A 16,288-nucleotide genomic window follows, 5' to 3' on the forward strand; every position below is an offset into this window, starting at 1 on the left:
CTACATTTGTTTTACCTGTCTTCAGATATCGATGAATGACCCCAAGGTTGTACGGATGCTGGATTTGGGTCTCAGGCCACCTATGGAGGGACACTGCCTTACAGGTGGCAGGCGGGCAGGAGGCCAGCAACGTGCCCCCCACCCGCCAGCCCCTCTCTAGACATCGCACCTTGTGCATTGCTCGGCACTAATCTGCCGCAGCGCTCCTGCAGCAAATCTCCCTGGGGCAGATAATCCCATCGCAAGCTGTCCCTTCCACCCCCGGAGGGACCCAAACTAGGTCAGATGGGTTGGTATATATATTTTTAATAATATATTCTTTTCTAGTTTACTAATTGGATATCGTATTTTTATTTTATTTTGTTTATACTTTATTTTTAAATTGCAATTATACTTTTTTATTTTACTTTTTAATTTTTTACTTTACTTTTATTTTTATCTTTCTTCTTTTATTTTAATCTTTCTTCTTTCTACTACTTCCTCTTTCCTCTTTCCTTTCTTCTTTTTATCTAATTTTTAATTTTTGTGTTCTTTCTTCTTCCTACTACTACTACTTTTTTCTCTCCTTCCTTTTTTTCTTTTTCCCCCTTTTCTCCTTTATTTTCTTTTCCCCCCTTTTCTCCCTTATTTTCTTTTTTCTTCTTTTTTTCTCTTTCCTCCTTTTTTTCTTTATTTTCTTTCTTTTCTCCCTTTTCTGTATCCTTCTCTTCTCTTCTCTTCTCTTCTCTTCTCTTCTCTTCTCTTCTCTTCTCTTCTCTTCTCTTCTCTTCTCTTCTCTTCTCCTTTTTCTGCCTTCTTTTCTTTCTTTTCTCCCTTTTCTTCTCTTTTGTCTATTTTCTGTCTTTCTTTTCTCCATTTTCTCCTTTTTCTCCATTTTCTCTTTCTTTCCTTTTTCTTCTTTCTTTTCTTTCTTTTCTCTTTCTTTTCTCTTTCCTTCCTCCTTCCTATTATTCCCCTTTTTCTCCTTTCTTTTCTCCTTCTTCTCTATTTCCTTTCTCTTTCGTTCCTCTTTTTTTTCTTTTCTCTTTTCTTTCCTCTTTCCTTTCTCCTTTCCCTTATTCTTTCTTTTCCTTTACTTTCTTCTCCTTTCTCTTCTCCTCTCTCCTCCCCCGTGTTTCATTCTCACCGTTTTCACTCCCTTCCTTCTCTCCCTTCCCGCTCCCCGCTCTGCCCGCTCTCCTCCCGTTGCTCCCCCGCCGCCTCCACCCCTCCGCTCCCCTCTGCCGGCGGAGGCGGGCCGGGGGCCGGGCCGGGGGCCGGGCCGTGCCCGCGCCGTGCGGGGCCGGGGCCGGGGGCGGGCGGCGGGGCCGGGCAGAGCCGCGCCCGATGGCCGCGGGGCGGCGGGCGGCAGGCGGCAGGCGGGGGGGGCGATGGCTCGGAGCCGGGCGGCGCACACGGAGTACACGGAGGCGGAGGACAAGAGCATGCGGCTGGGCTTCCTGCTCATCGCCGCCGGGCTGCTCTCGCTGCTGGGGCTGGGCTGCTGCTGGCTGCGCCCGGCGCTGCAGGAGCGGGGCGGCGGCGGCGCCGCCAACTGCACGGTGCTGGCGGTGCGGCAGCTGGGCGAGCGCTTCGCCTGCACCTTCTCCTGCGGGGCCGCCTGCCGCGGCACGGCCCGCTACCCCTGCCTGCAGGTGCTGGTGCGCACCTCCCGCTCCGCCGCCCCCGCGCTGCTCCACGAGGACGAGCGGCAGCTCCGCTCCAACCCCAAGGTGAGCCCCGAGCCCCGGGCACCCCCCGCGCCGCGGCGTCGGGGGGCGCCCGCTGGGTCCTGGTGAGGTGGGGGGGGTCGTGGGGTGGCCCTCGGGGCTGTCCCGCGGCTGTTACTCAGCAAAAAGTGGGCGTGTGCACGTGTACGCGTTCGTAGCTATCCGTACAAGTGTGTGCGGACACGTATATATGTTCATATCTACCTATATAAGTGTGTATGTGCACATACGTGTTCATATCTATCTATATATGTGTGTATATGTACCCATATATACATATCTATCTCCGTGTGCACATGCACATATATCTTCATATCTATCTATATAAGCGTCTATGTGCACGTTATATATATATACACGTACTCTCACACACCTCTTGACCCGTGGCCCTGAAACCCAGGGCAGGCGCTGCGCTGAAGCCAAACTTCCCTCCCTGCTCCTTTCATTCTCAAACTTCTGCATCGCGCAGAGGGAACCGGACCGGGAAGAAGTCGCCGCTTCCAGCGAGCCCCAGCAGCATGAAGGCGATGCGTGCTGCTTCTTTCTGTCTTTAGAGGCAGTAACTTCATCCTGCTCTCTCCTTTTAACACCAAGTAAAGTCTCTCTTGGCAGCCTTCTGCCTGGGCGGAGGAGATTTTGCTAAGTAGTTCCCAGAAAATCAGAAAATCCCTGTCCTGAGGAGCACCCAAGCCCAGGTGAGACGCCGGAGAAGCAGATTTTGGCTCTCCAACAGGAGATGTGGCTGCGGAGCAGCCACGGGGGGAGCGGGCTCACATGTCGAGGCTGGGACACCCAGCCTCGCAGCCTCCACAGCCCTGGTCACACCTTGGAAGGCGGGTTAAGTCAGCTCAGGGGCTGCGTGTTGCTTTTTTCTCCCCATGTTCAGAAGTCAGCAGAGCGGGAAGCAGGACGGTAAATCTGACAGGATTTGGATTAAGCTGTTGGCACGGCTCAGACGCGATGAGCGATGTGGCTGCAGTGCTGGACGGCGGCGAAGCGCTGGCCCGTGAGGGAGCTTTGCAAACTTCGCCTTTCCCCGGGGTTGGGGCTGTCAGCAACGGGCAGGGACAAAAAACCCTGGTGGTGTGGGGCAAAGATGCTGCGTGGCCACAGAGGGTGCAGCATCCAGCAGGGATGGGTGCGGGGTGCCCGGGCTGAGCATCTCCTGCAACATCCGTGGGTCCGGCAGGGGCTTTCAAGCGGTTCAAGGGTTTTGTTTGGCTTTTACTTCTTGATCCCATCTTCTCCTGCCTTTCTGGAAGTCTGGTGGGAAGGTGGGGCACCTGGGCTGCAGTTTCTGCAGGGGGCACCCAGAGCCTCCGAAGCGACGACTGGAGCTCATTAGCCTGCTTGTATGCAACAACTAACAAGCAAGGAGCTTGTTTAACACCAATACAAAACAAGAATCAAAGTTGTTTAGGTCTGATTAGGAACTTAAATCCTTTTAAGCCAAGTGAAGTATGTGTAGCTGGTACTTTGGTTTTCTTTCTTTCCCTTGCTTTGGTGTCTGTCTAGCTGGGCAGCAAGTCTCCTTTTTATTTTTGTCCCAAGGTCTCACCGTCTTCAAGAGCTTTCGGGATTTTATGCTAAAATAGATTAGTCATAGCAACAGGCCAGGAATCTGATGGATTTAATTATCTGGGTCCGGTACGTACTTATGAATGAGCACTTGAGGAGCCTTTTAACCCTGCCTGTTTCCCTCACCTTCCCATAGCACGCCTGCTCGCGTTAGTGTGATCAGACATACAGCAGGCTGATCAGCTCCCAACTAGAAGGAAAAAAAAAAATATTTGAACAATTTTATTTTGGAGGGTCTCAGGATTTTCCATTCTGTTCAGCTGCTTCTCCTCCTGGGGTGGCTCTGTGCATATTTCAGGCCCCTCGCAACGTGCAACTGTACAGCATCAGCTGCCAGCTTCACTCCACCAAAAAAAAATCCCCAGTGTATCAGACTAAAATTATTCCACTTTCCGTAATAGAGTGGGCTGGTGTATAAACATACACATGGTGGTTATGAATCTGTCTATTCCAGTGAGGTCTAGCTGCAGGAAAAGACTTTTTTTTTTTTTTCTCTTGCGTCCTAAGACGATCACATCGCTGTACAGCCCAGGATTCATTTAGCTCTTAAAAGATTATGTAGCTGGGTCAGAGTTAATCCAGAAATGTATATAAAAAGCGCTGCACACGATTACATTTGTGTTCAGTCTGAGTGATTTGTGGATTTCCTTTTTTTTTTTTTTTTTTGTCTCAGAGGAAGAAATTTCAGCAGGGCCACGGTAGCCTTTCTTCAGCTGCGCTGATAGCAATAATCATTTCCGAGATAAGGCTTAGGGGGGATTAATTGCGAAGTCAATTTGCTGCTGTCGTTCTGGCCGTGGAGCGAGATGGCAGCACGCACAGGGAGCGTGGGGACCAGGCTGGGGGTTAGCTGGGTAAAGCCGTGGTGGAGCACGTCACCGCCACCAAGATCTGCTCTCTTGCTCTTCAGACTTCACGCTTTTCGACTTAGACTGCAATACATGGGTCTGTAGGATTAGGCTTTCCAGCCTGCGGGTGCGAGGGTCATGGCGAGATTCCTGGGTCCAAATGATCTCTGTCTTGCCCAGAGGGGTCTTCCTAAACTCTGCCGTTTTGTGTGGCTCTTCTCGGGAGCACAGCGTGGGCTGCAGAGACCTGTCTGCCCTCCAGTACGCCGTGCTGCTCGTTCTTCAGGTCTCACATGGGATTTGTGGTGAAAGCCAGACGAGGTATAACCCCCGGCACCGTGAGCTGTGGGGACTTATTTTTCTGTGCTTATGCATCACCTCCCACTGCTGCTCCTCACCAGCAGGGTGGTCACGGCAGCACTTCCTTACTCCCAGGCTGTGAAGATAACCCAGAAACGTGTGGAGATACTTGCACAACAAGTCAGGAGGAGCTCATATGTTGCCTGGAGATCAGGAGTCAGACGATGTTAGTTTTAGTGGTGTGTTGTACTTTTTCAGTGATACTTACCTAGAGCATCTTTACACAAGCAGGTAAATCAGGGGCTAATTATCACCCTGCTATAGAGTGGCTGAAGTGGGAGGTCACTGTGTTTGTTTCATGCCTGTGTTTGCTTTCCTTACTGAAAGGGTTGTGCAGCATTGGAACAGGCTGCCCAGGGAAGCGGTGGAGTTGCCATCCCTGGAGGTCTTCAAGACAGGTGTAGATGTACAACTTAGTAGCATGGCTTAGGGGTGGACTTTAGTACTAGGTTAAAGGTTGGGCTAGATGATCTTAGAGGTCTTTTCCAACCTTGGAAAGGGTGCTTTTCAGTGCCATCAGTTTGTATTTTGATGCATTGACTTGCTTCTACTTTGGGCCCTGATGTCTGTTTGCACTTGGGATTTTCTTGGCCTTTTCATGTAGTCGACGTCTTCCAGGCTTGAGACAGCTCCCCTCAGAGCTTACCAAGTCTGCCTTCTTTTTCTTAAAAACGTTACTGAATTAGGCAAGAATTAGTCTTTGAAAAGCATGACATGCAAACTGGAAGCTAAACTAAAGCTCACACCTCTGTCCCTCCTCCGTGGTATGCTCCAGTGAAGCATTCAGAATAACCAAGAGTCAGGCATCTGCAGGGACACCAGAGGCTGAGCACCTAGCAGCAAACACATGCCAGATACAAAGCTCACAAAAACCTTGGTGTGACGGTGTATTAGCTGCTCTCTGACACTGAATTGAACCCTGAGTCATCTATCTAAACAGTGGCTTTGATTGAAGAGAGAATATTATTAGCCTGGTACTGATTTTGAGCTGTGTAATTGGGACTGCATTTGAATTGCATAATAATATTATTGTTGCTACGATATGGTGTAGGAGGTGCGCTGGGTACCAATAGGTCCTCTGAAAAGGTCTCCACACTGTTAAGTTTATTCTGAGTGTCTTGGCCTAAGTGCTGTTCACCAACTTCTTTGTAACTGGTTTAAGAAAAGACATCAAAGTAGTATAAGGTGGGACACTTCCACTGAAAATGGATGTTGCTGCTTGATCTGCAATTAAGCACAGGGCATCCTAGCTTGCTTTCAGATGCTTGGCATTTATTTGCGTTTTATTGGTAAGATTTCATACCGTGTACTGGGGGGAAGGACCGTGGAATTAACCTTTCAGAAACGGCCTGTTGCCAGAGCAGGAGGTCATCACCTCCTCATCCACCACATCATGGCAGGGGAAGTTGCCAGGTTATGATTCCCTTCTATCCACATGCTGGCCGTGCTTCGGAGGGGGATGCAGTTCATCAATCAAAGTGCCCAAGAAGTGGGCTTGGGAGGCTGAGAAATGAAAGCTCCACCACCTACATGGATCAGAAGGAGCCAAAATGAACATCAGGTTAGTGGGAACCATTCTGGGGAGGCAAACCAGCTCCAGTGTCTGTGCAGCAGGTGACAAATCCAGGCTGGAGTTGGACCTAAGGTGTTGACCATGGCTCAAGGCCCTTGTCAGGTTGAGGGGGTGCTTCAGGGAGATACGCAGGGTTCCTATGACAGTACTTCCTCAGGTAGGGACTGCTCCTTTCTTTGAGACGGCCAGTCCTCGTCAGGTTCAAGCAATGAGGTCCCAATGATTTATGGCAAGTCCCCGTGTGTTTCCTTTGTGTTATTCCCATGAAGATAGGTGTTCCCGTAGTTGTTCCTAAGCCTGAAATTCAGAATGGGAATACAATGGTTCACCAGGTCATGAACTTTATGGAGGATCCACACAACATTTGGGGGACATGAAAGGTATCTGAATGATCCAGCTAAAGTTTTGCCAGCAGAGAAGTGATAGTCTTGCTGCCCATGCCTCATGTAATGTGGGGGTAAGTTAAGCTGTGTTACTCAGTTTGTTCGTCTGTAGTGATTTCTTGTATGGACGCCTAGTAGTGACAGGAGGAATTGTGCTTGGGCAGCGATACCCTAATACTTCCAGTACTGGATTCAGCTGACCAGTTGCGTCTTCGTGTTGAATTCCCAGTGGCTGGAAGGGAAGGGTAGTGTGTCAAAGACACGTGGTCCTGGGCAGCCTGCTCTGGGTGTCCCTGCCCAAGCAGGGGTTGGACCAGATGGGCTCCAAAAGGCCTTGCCAACTCAACCATTCTGCGGTTCTGTGAAAGATGAGACTCAGAAACAAGGTGTGTGGGTTTTGTGCCACCCAGAGCTGCATCTCTGAAAGCCCACATGTGCCGAGGTAGGGGAGAGATTGCCCTTGATCTCCTTGGGCTTTGAAGCGTATGTCTGAGGCTGGGATCTGCACCCAGCGTGCTGCGCGCTCGGCTTTCGTTGGCTTCTCCATGGAAGAAACAGACGCTGAACCTTTCTGCTGAACTGGGGCTATGAACAGTTTGTGCTTGTTACCCGTGTTGTAACAGTGGCAGAATAAATGTCTTGTGCCAACAGATATCAACTAGATATCAGATATCCCATCATCTGGGATTTGCTGGAGTATTTTATTTATTAGCACGGTGCTAGTCAAAACGGGTGATTGTGTGTCCCACTGCAAATAGGAAGTGATTCAAACCCAGTCCAGGCAGCTGGTAGGAGTACTTCAAAAGTAAATGATTGCTTTTACGTTCATCGTGCAAAAATAAGGAAAACCAACAAACACATCAGGTGTTATGTGGCAGGTTGGTTTGATAACAGAACAAAATGCGATAAAGCCTTTATTTTGTTTGTGAACACTGGCATATTCTTTTCTGGTACCTGCAGGCTGTAACTAGCGATTCAAGTAAAATTTTGCTTTTGTTTCTTTAAAGCTATATATACTAATATATATATACTATATATATATATATACACTAATACTAATTATTCTTTGCCCGTTTCAATAATTATGGCATTATGAGGAAAATGCAGAGAAAGCGATGCATCGTTATTGAGCGCAGAAGTAACTGTGTTTTCCCACATGTGTTGGCAGTGTTCGTACATCCCTCCCTGCGCCAGAGACGATCAGGAGAACTCCGAGAATGTCACGTACAAGCAGAAATACTGGAAGGAGAAAGTGGGCTCGCAACCCTTCACATGCTATTTTAACCAGCACTTGAGGTAAGTAGTCCACATTTGCATAGATGTGCTTACACATCTGTTTAACAGCTGTGTATGGGTTCTGTTTGAAAAAATATATACGCATACATATGTATACATATACACACGTGTAGTGATGTGGTTTAGAGCACAGTGCGTAGGGCAGAACTTTGCAAACTCTATTGATGAAAAGCAACACGGGAAGTGAAAAAGCGCTTTTACCACTTAAAGTAAAAATGCAAAACTCTAAGGAAGGTTTCCTTTAAGCATGGCATTTTACGGCAAAGAACACGTTGGTTTTTAACACTCTGGTGTCAGCTTTGTGGCTTGGATATAATTGTTCCTTCCCTCAAGGGAAGAGAAACCATACTGTGTTTGGGAGGGGCTGGAAGAAAAGGGAGACCAATAAATAGTACAAACCAACTCAGGAATTGTGTTCACAGAGGATTAATGAATCAGATACATCCACTAAATGTTCACAGAACTGTCAGTTTTCATACATGCTTTCAGAGTAGAAAGTTGTAACTGAAAGCATCACCTCTTCCGTTTCAATTCTTCCTTTTACTCCCAGTGCTGATGGGACTTACACGTGCACCAGGGTCATAGCTGGTCTCCTCCCTTCAGTAAATGGGATTAGGAAGGAGTGCTCTTGCCTGTCTCCTTCTGGTAGTGATGTGCTGGGAAATAAAAGGTGACGTGGTGGCTGGAACTGAGTGCTACCACAGTGTGCAGGCACGCTGGGAGGAATGTGGGAGAACAGCTGCGGAGGCGATCACAGGTCCATGTAGACAGGGAGGTGGAAAGATGATACTTCAGATCTCCTGATCAGCCAAGTTTTTGAGGGGTTTAGACTCCAGTTCTGGAGGGATACGGCATGTGCTTGATCAGCATGAGCCATTTTGGTAGAGCTGAGGAGACTGTTCCTGGCTGCTAAGTTAAGCGCTGAATGGATGTCTGCCCCACCAGCGACTAAAGGAGGGTGGGTGTCCTACACCACGAACACCCAGAAATTAAACAGGTGAGAGAGACTTGGGTGGGGAATGGCATGGTTCCGGGCTCAGTATGGAAGTATTGGAGTCAGATATCTGCATTCACTAAGACACAGAGGGAGGAAAATGTGAGGCCAGTGTGTGCTAGGAACTTGGAGGAACCGGGGAGCTGGAGCAGGCTGGCCAGCACAGAGACACCCAACTCTTGTGGGTAGCTCTGGGGGCTTCAGGTTTCTCCTAGGCTGGTTGTGGTTGTCCTCCCCTCCCTGGTGAGGCCATAGACCTAGTCAGCGTGCCCAGGAGGACAGTCTGTTGTCCCTGGCCAGCTCTTTGCAGAGGGGAACTACCAGTGCTTTGTAGCAAAATCTAGTTGTTTCTTATGGAAGGGGTGAAGCATTGTCTAGAGCATAAAGAGACTGAGTTTTAGGGCACCCAGGGCAGTGGCATCATGCCTGGCAGGGCCCTTGCTGCCCTTGCTGGGGCACCTTTGGTCAGCAAGGTGCTAGTGCTCGGTTCTGCTGAGCAGGAGCTAAGTGATGGCTTTGGCTCCACTGGGCAGGCAGCTGCTGTTGTGGTGAGCAGCAAAGGATTCTCAGAAACATTTCTAAAATGCCAGTTGTGCAGCACTCAGGCAAGTTTTTTTTTTTTTCCTTATATTTGCCGCATCCTATATTGTTCAATGTTATTGCCAAATGTTACGGCTGCCTTGAAACGCTGCCTTTTGCTGATTGTAGAACAATTTATATATGCTAGAAGGGAGGCTAACTGCCAGAGATACTTGAAGATAGCCTAAGCTGAAATGTGCACACCATCTATTTTCTTCTGGAGATAGGAACGAGCTTCGAAAGATAAGTTTTGCTGACTAGAAAGGTGTTTGCTTAGGTATACTGCTGGAGCTATGATAACTAAAGAGCTTACCAAGCAGGAAAAGATAAAACAAACAAGCAAACAAACAAAAAACAGATATACAAACTGGGGGAAAATTCTGTTCACTTCAGAATGGAAATGTGCATATTTTCTGTCAGCATTTTAGTAACTGTGTGGTGGAGCTCACTCCTCCTTCTCAGCCTGTACAAAATATATACAATTACAGTGGCAGGTCCCTTAGATGGAGTAGTATTCATAATATTATCGTTCTCTTGAGATGTAGAATAAAATTCTAGGTAAGTATGAAGGTAATGAATTAACATCGTCTCTTCTTCATCAAACTTAATTCAGTAACACTGTCAGGATTGTTGCTGCATGTGGAGCTTGCTGTTGGGCAACTCTCTTCAGTTTGGTGGGGCACATTTCAACAGGCTTGTTTGAGAAGAAGCAGCAAGTGATGCAATTAGTACGGTTCAAGTTTAGACAAAAAGGGTGAGAAGCAAATTTGGCAATTTCAGTCATTCTCTGTTAATACAAATAGCAAGACCCAGCACAACTTGCTGCCTGACATTTATCTAAGGCAACCAAAGCACGGCTTAGGTTTTGTGGATCTCTGATGAAGGTGTCAGTCTGCTGGCATGATGACGCTCCGGTCTGTGGGGAGAGCTGCCCAGCAAGAACCAGCTCCCAGTGTTGCAGAGCACAAAAGAAACAACAAATTCAGGTAAAGCTCTCAGGCTGCTGCGAAGGTTTGAGAAAGCACTGAGCTCTGGCACCTCAGTGCTGGTCGATCTCCCATTGAGTGTCCCGAGGGGTCTGCAGTCATGACCATGTACAAACAAGGGTCACATCTGCATGTCCTGGAGTGGGAGGTCTGAGGGAATGGGCGGGATGGAGGAGATCCTGTCACTCTGCATCAGGGGAAGTTCAGATTGGACATTGGGAAGAATTTCTTTCTGGAAAGGGTGACCAAGCGTTGGAACGGGCTGCCCAGGGAAGTGGTGGAGTCCCCATCCCTGGAGGTATTTAAGAGAATCATGGATGTGGCACTAAGTGATGCGGTGTATTGATGGGACTCAGTAGGTCAGGTTGATGTTCTTGAAGGTCTCTTCCAACCTAGATGATTCTATGGTTCTGTGATGAATTTCTTCAAGTTACAGGTCTCATTGCTATCAACCAAAAATCAATAAACAAGGATCTCTGTCAGCTCAGACCCCTCAATCTCATGCCACTCAGAGATAGACAGAGCAACATATGTCAATTCATTTCTTATTAGTGGCTCATGTATGTGGCGTCGTTGTTCTTCAGCTCTGGGCTCATCCGTGACAGCAAGAATGCACTGTGGTTGCTTTGCTGCAGAACAGCTTGATCCATTTCAGAGTTTGCGGCAGGGTGCAGTACAGAAATTCATGCCAGATTTGAAGAGCAAACACTATTTAGTGAGTAGTGACCACCTGTGTGGTGTTGGGTCTACCCTGTAGGACATTTACGTGGGAATAATTATCTGCAGAAGCCGAGGGCGCTGTGGGCATCGGGCTGCTCATCCATAAAGGGTGGAACAGAAATCTCAGTTTGCCTTGGTACACCACACAATTTTCTAAATTAATTCCCTGCAGTCAGATGACGGCATTGCTCTTTTTCATCCTTTCTTTCACTGTGTGGCCTGTGGAGCTGTTCTCAGGCCAGAGAGGGAAAGGACATCGCTGTCGGTAAGCCACAGCACTGCCCCTGCCTGAGGCGATCCAGCAGCGCCTTGCGGCAGTGGGAAAAGAAACTACTGAGTGCTCATCCTAGTGAAGCTGAAGGGAGGTGAATCTGTGGGCAAAATAAGTGCATGCAGACTGCAAACATCTTTAAATCTGGATTACTCTGAATGCAAAAAATAGTTGTAAGGTTTTCAAGTCCTACACCTTCACTTCTGTTGCTTTTGCTGTGTCACGTAAGTTGCTCGGTGTGGTAAATCAGTGAAACTTTTTGGTCCTGCATGGCTCTTTGGTAAGCCCTGCAAGCAGTTCTTTGCATGGTGCTTGGTAATTGCCCCGAAGGGCCTGGTGGGGACCTGCTTCTCTCAGTGCCTGCTCTGAGCAGCCGGGCAGTGCCCAGCCGTGAAGCATCTCACCGTGCAGCGCCTGTCTGGGCAGCCTGGTCAAGGCCATCAAGACTGCAACTCTGACCAAGAAGTCTCGCTAAAAATAAGTGCTGCTTTCACCTTTTAACAATGAAAACGGATTTATGCCATCCTTATCTCTGCAGGGAAAGGGGAGGTATGTTTTCAGTTAATGTAGAGACTTTAGTTGTGGTGGTTTTGGGTTGTTTAGTTGTTTGGGTGGTGTTGTGTAGCATCCATCACTGTCTGCAGCAGCTCCAGGGCTTGGTGGCATGCACTGGGGCAGGATGAGCTCCCGCTCACTCAGTAGTTAAAATCTCCTGATTTTCACAGCGAAAATAAACATGTTTCCAGGCACAACATACCTCCTTGGGCTTCAGCATCGCTGCCTCCAGACCGGGGGAGTGATGCTGGGGGGACTTCCAGCAAAGCCACATCCTTGTGCAGTGAGGGCTTCCCACGGGGATGGAGGCACCTTTCCTTTTCTGTTTCCAAGCCAAACACAGGCCTTCATACTCTGCCATCAGGCAGGTCACCTCTACAAAAGCAGTAAACACAAGTCAAAAGAGCTTGATACAAAACTGTGTTCGATGCATGCTGACCTTGCAGTGCAAACCCAAAACTTTAACGTTATTTTGGGTGTATTCTGGGTGTCCTGATAGCTATTTATTTTTCTTCCTGAGAAAATGAGTTGTTTGCTGTGGAAGTACAGCCACAACACTCTCTTCTCTTTTTTCATTTTTCTCCCTTTACCCTTCCACCATCCTCTCGTTTTCCCTGCCCACCCTTGGTAGCCTCTGCTAACTGCTCTCCTTGTTTCTACTGCCGATAAGAGCTATTGCTTTAGAGGTGGAATCCAGAGATTTCAGCTACATTTTTCTGCTCCTTTGGTCCACGTGCACCATTTCTGGATGGCTGCAACATTTTCTTTCTACTGTGGGCTTCCGTGTTGTGGGCAGGTGATAACCACCAAGAGGCATGTTCTCCTGACAGCTACCTCTGGGCGCATTATTCTGATTCAAAAAACTTGCAGGCAGCTCTCTTGTATTAACCACGTCCCACTGTGTAAGCTGTGGAGCAAAAGTTGAAGGTTTTTGTACCGGGAGAGCAGGATGGACCCAGCTTTTGCTGGGCCATGAGGAGGCTTGGTGCAGAGCTCTGGCAACAAGCTGCAGGGTGCTGCAGGCAGGTTTTGTTCCTTATCCCTCAGTGTCTGCTGCAGAAAGAGTTGTCCCAGGGATTTTCGCAGACGTTCTCTGTTTGTGCTTCCAGTGCCTGAGGACAGCTGCTTTGACAGTGCAATGTCTGAAGAGGTGCTGTGAGCAGCTAACAGGGAATTGCTGCCTACCTGCTACAATCTAGGAATTAGACAGGGACTCTTGCTGCAACTAACATTAATAATAACATACATCTGAAAGCAGCATTCATCCCGAGACTTCACTAATGGCACCTCTTTTCCAAAAGGGAAACCCTTTAAATGACTAAGTTGTGAGATTCACAATCCCACCTGCAATGAGTGGTTGGAATCCATTACTGCTGTCACATCAAATATTTTCCAAAATCTCTTAAGATTCAATTAAAAGGGTATCTTGGTCTCCCTAACTGCACTTTCTTTTCTTTAATTAAATCCAATTCTCTAGTGTGTTTGCATGCCCTTTGTTTTTAAACTCTTTGATTAGTATCCACTTTAAAAAAAAATACTTGAAATTCAATGTCTCTTGTAAGTTTAGAACCAAGAGGATTGAATGCTGTCTATTTATGGTCTCCTGGGCAATTAGCACTCTGTAATTCACAGGTGATGATACAGTAAATAGGAGGGAAGCAATATTATGCCTCCTGGGAAAGGATTTCCTCTTTGGGTGCTGTCATTAATTTGGCATAGACTGGTGAGTTTGTGCACATCACACTAATATTATTTCATTCACATGCGGTCTCCGCATGTTTCTGATTATGTGTCTGGAGGATTTCGGCTGAGCAGCCTTCACATGCTCCCCTGTTGAATATACCTGGGTTTCTTTTGATCGATTTTTATGTAGCTGAGTCTCAACTTTTATGTAGACGAGCTGCTCATGATCAGAGACTTACTCTGCTGGTTCCTACACAAACAGAGATGCGCTGTGCTGGCATCTGCTGATTTGCAGATTAATTAATTTCTTGGTGCAGCAAAAAGGGGATAATAGCACAGTTAAACTGCAGGGAAAGCAGACAGAGCCAGAGCTGAGGAAAACCCACCTGCAGGTGTCCAGACCAGCTTCCCAGGCTGGGGGGAGGCAGGTGGACACCTGGTCTTTCTGACATTTGGCCCGGCTGAATTGCCAAGCCCCTTGAGATGCCTCCTCCTTGCTGTTCTCCTCCTCCACCCTTCCCTCCGTTTCCCTTTAGCAATGTGCGCATCGCTTACAGACCCACACATGGCCGTGTGTTTGCTACCCCTGGCAGAGGTGTGGGGGGCAGGTCCTCAGGGGGATCCCCAAATTCCCCCTGCCTGCTCGAGCCCCCCGAGCGGCCGAGGACGTGGGCTGGTTCTCCACCCAGACCCAGAGCACAGCCAGGGCTCCCTCAGGGGCCTCCGTGTGGCCTCGCAGACGTGCCAGGGCTCACAGCCGGGAGGGAAGCTTTAACCGCGCTTTCAGTTCGTCGTGTGGTGTCTGAGGCCGTTTCAGGTAGGTATGTGTAATTGCTGTCTTATGTAACGTTTTCCTGGAGTGGTTTTTCAATCCGCAGCGTGATATTATATCTCTTTGTGATTACCACGACCCCAGAAAGACCTAAAGTACCAGCGCTTTTTTATTTTTTTTTTTGTCTGAATGAACTTTTTGGTCTGTCAGCACTGCAAGGGCAACGTCCTCGCGGCCTGCCGTGGGCGCCGATGAGAGACAGGCCAACAAGGCAGTGACCGAAGCCGAGCAGGCCGCTTAATCACACCCAGTGCTGCTGCGAGCAAAGTGCCTTGATTATTTTCACGGCAGATGCTTTCCCCCGGTGGCGGCGTGGGGCGGGTTTTCACCTCTTCCCGTTGCAGGCCAGACGACGTCATGCTGAAGCGCACCCACGACGAGACCGTCCTCCTGCACTGCTTCCTCTGGCCGCTGGTCACCTTCCTGGTGGGCGTCCTCATCGTGGTGCTGACCGCCTGCGCCAGGAGCCTGGCCGCGAGGGCGGAGGCCATCAAGAAGAAGAAGCACTCGTAATCTGAAGGGCTGTGAGGGGGAACGGAGAAGCTGGGCCGGGAGTCTCACACGGGGAGGCTCAACACACCGCGCGTCCCCGGCGTCCCATCTGACGGCGGAGCTGCTCTTGCCTGAGGATTAATCCTGGGAGACCGCCCTACGAAATGTCGGCTAATTGCTTCTTCTGCTATGGCAGTAAATAATTATATGCTACCAAAAAAACCCTACACTGCACCAAATATGCTGTGCTCTGTTAGTCCTCACCAGCAGCTGCCCGGGTCCTAGCGGTACTGAGAGACAGTTTCTGAAAACCCCTGATGTGGCTCATTTCATCTCTGCAAAGTGATCTTTGCTACTGTTTAATATCATATATTTAAAATATTTCCTTTATGATAGACTGTATTTCCAAAATAATAAAGGTTGGTTGTTGTTGTTTTTTTTTTTTAACCTTTGTTTTGTTGTTGTTTTTTTATTAAAAAAGCTTTAAGACAAAAATGTCACTGTGGTGATTTTATTATTTTTCACTGAGTAGAAGAACGTCGCTTTAAAACTCAAACTTTTACTTCTGTCTAGACAAAATCCCTCATCATCACCTGCTTATTGTGAGGAAATGTAAAAACCTCTCAGAAATATTCCCCCCCATCCCCCCACCAAAAAACAAAACAAAAAAAACCACAAATTACTGGAAAAGGTGATTAAATACTGGATCTAATTTTGTTGCCTCAGTGGTGTTCAGTCCCTACAGCTTCTCTCATCCCCTCTCAGTTGCCCCCAAACGCTGTCAGGCCATAAGGAGCAGACATTTCATTTGGCGTGGATTTACCCGAATGCGTTTCACCAGAGACTCTCCCAAACAGCAGGGTGCCCCAGCGCTTCCTGAGGGCCGCGAGCCTTGGTGTCACCCATGCCACCAGGCTGTGGGTGACAAGGGAAGGACACCAGCACGACGGGGCCACCAGCCCTGCTCCACTGGCTCTGGAGCTGTGGGCTTGCTCCCTGCAGGGCTTTCCCTGCCCCTGCCCCTACAACCAGATTTTCCCGACCTCATCCTCAGGGCGCTGCAGGTGATTTCAGGAGCATCCTCTGGTCCCCATCCCCACCAGGATGCCTCTTACCTGAAGGTGCCATCTCAGCCTGCAGAAAAGACAGGCAGTACATTTATTGTCAGGATGAACAGAGCACACAGCCTGATGTGTGCGAGTGTGCTGATGTCTCACTCACGTCTTCTCTCAGCATGGCCTCCCTGCATCCTCTGATTCTGAAACATTACATGCACATGTGTGGTTTGAGAATTTTTATTTTATTTTATTTTATTTTATTTTATTTTATTTTATTTTATTTTATTTTATTTTATTTTATTTTATTTTATTTTATTTTATTTTATTTTATTTTTAAAAAAGCCCCCAAATTTAAAGCCCCTAAAATTTAA

At 48.2% G+C, this 16,288-nt stretch overlaps 1 protein-coding gene across 1 annotated transcript; it reads left to right on the forward strand.

Moving 5' to 3' along the window:
* Positions 1-1,296: 1,296 nt before the first annotated feature.
* KCNMB4 (potassium calcium-activated channel subfamily M regulatory beta subunit 4) lies at positions 1,297-15,626 on the forward strand. Its single transcript, XM_080576937.1, has 3 exons — positions 1,297-1,712; positions 7,620-7,747; positions 14,712-15,626. The coding sequence occupies exons 1-3, from the start codon at positions 1,371-1,373 to the stop codon at positions 14,878-14,880; spliced, it is 639 nt and encodes a 212-aa protein (XP_080433063.1). The 5' UTR covers positions 1,297-1,370; the 3' UTR covers positions 14,881-15,626.
* Positions 15,627-16,288: the final 662 nt, after the last annotated feature.

Source organism: Anser brachyrhynchus (genome assembly GCF_964034855.1).
Source record: "Anser brachyrhynchus genome assembly, chromosome: 1".
NCBI lineage: Eukaryota > Metazoa > Chordata > Aves > Anseriformes > Anatidae > Anser > Anser brachyrhynchus.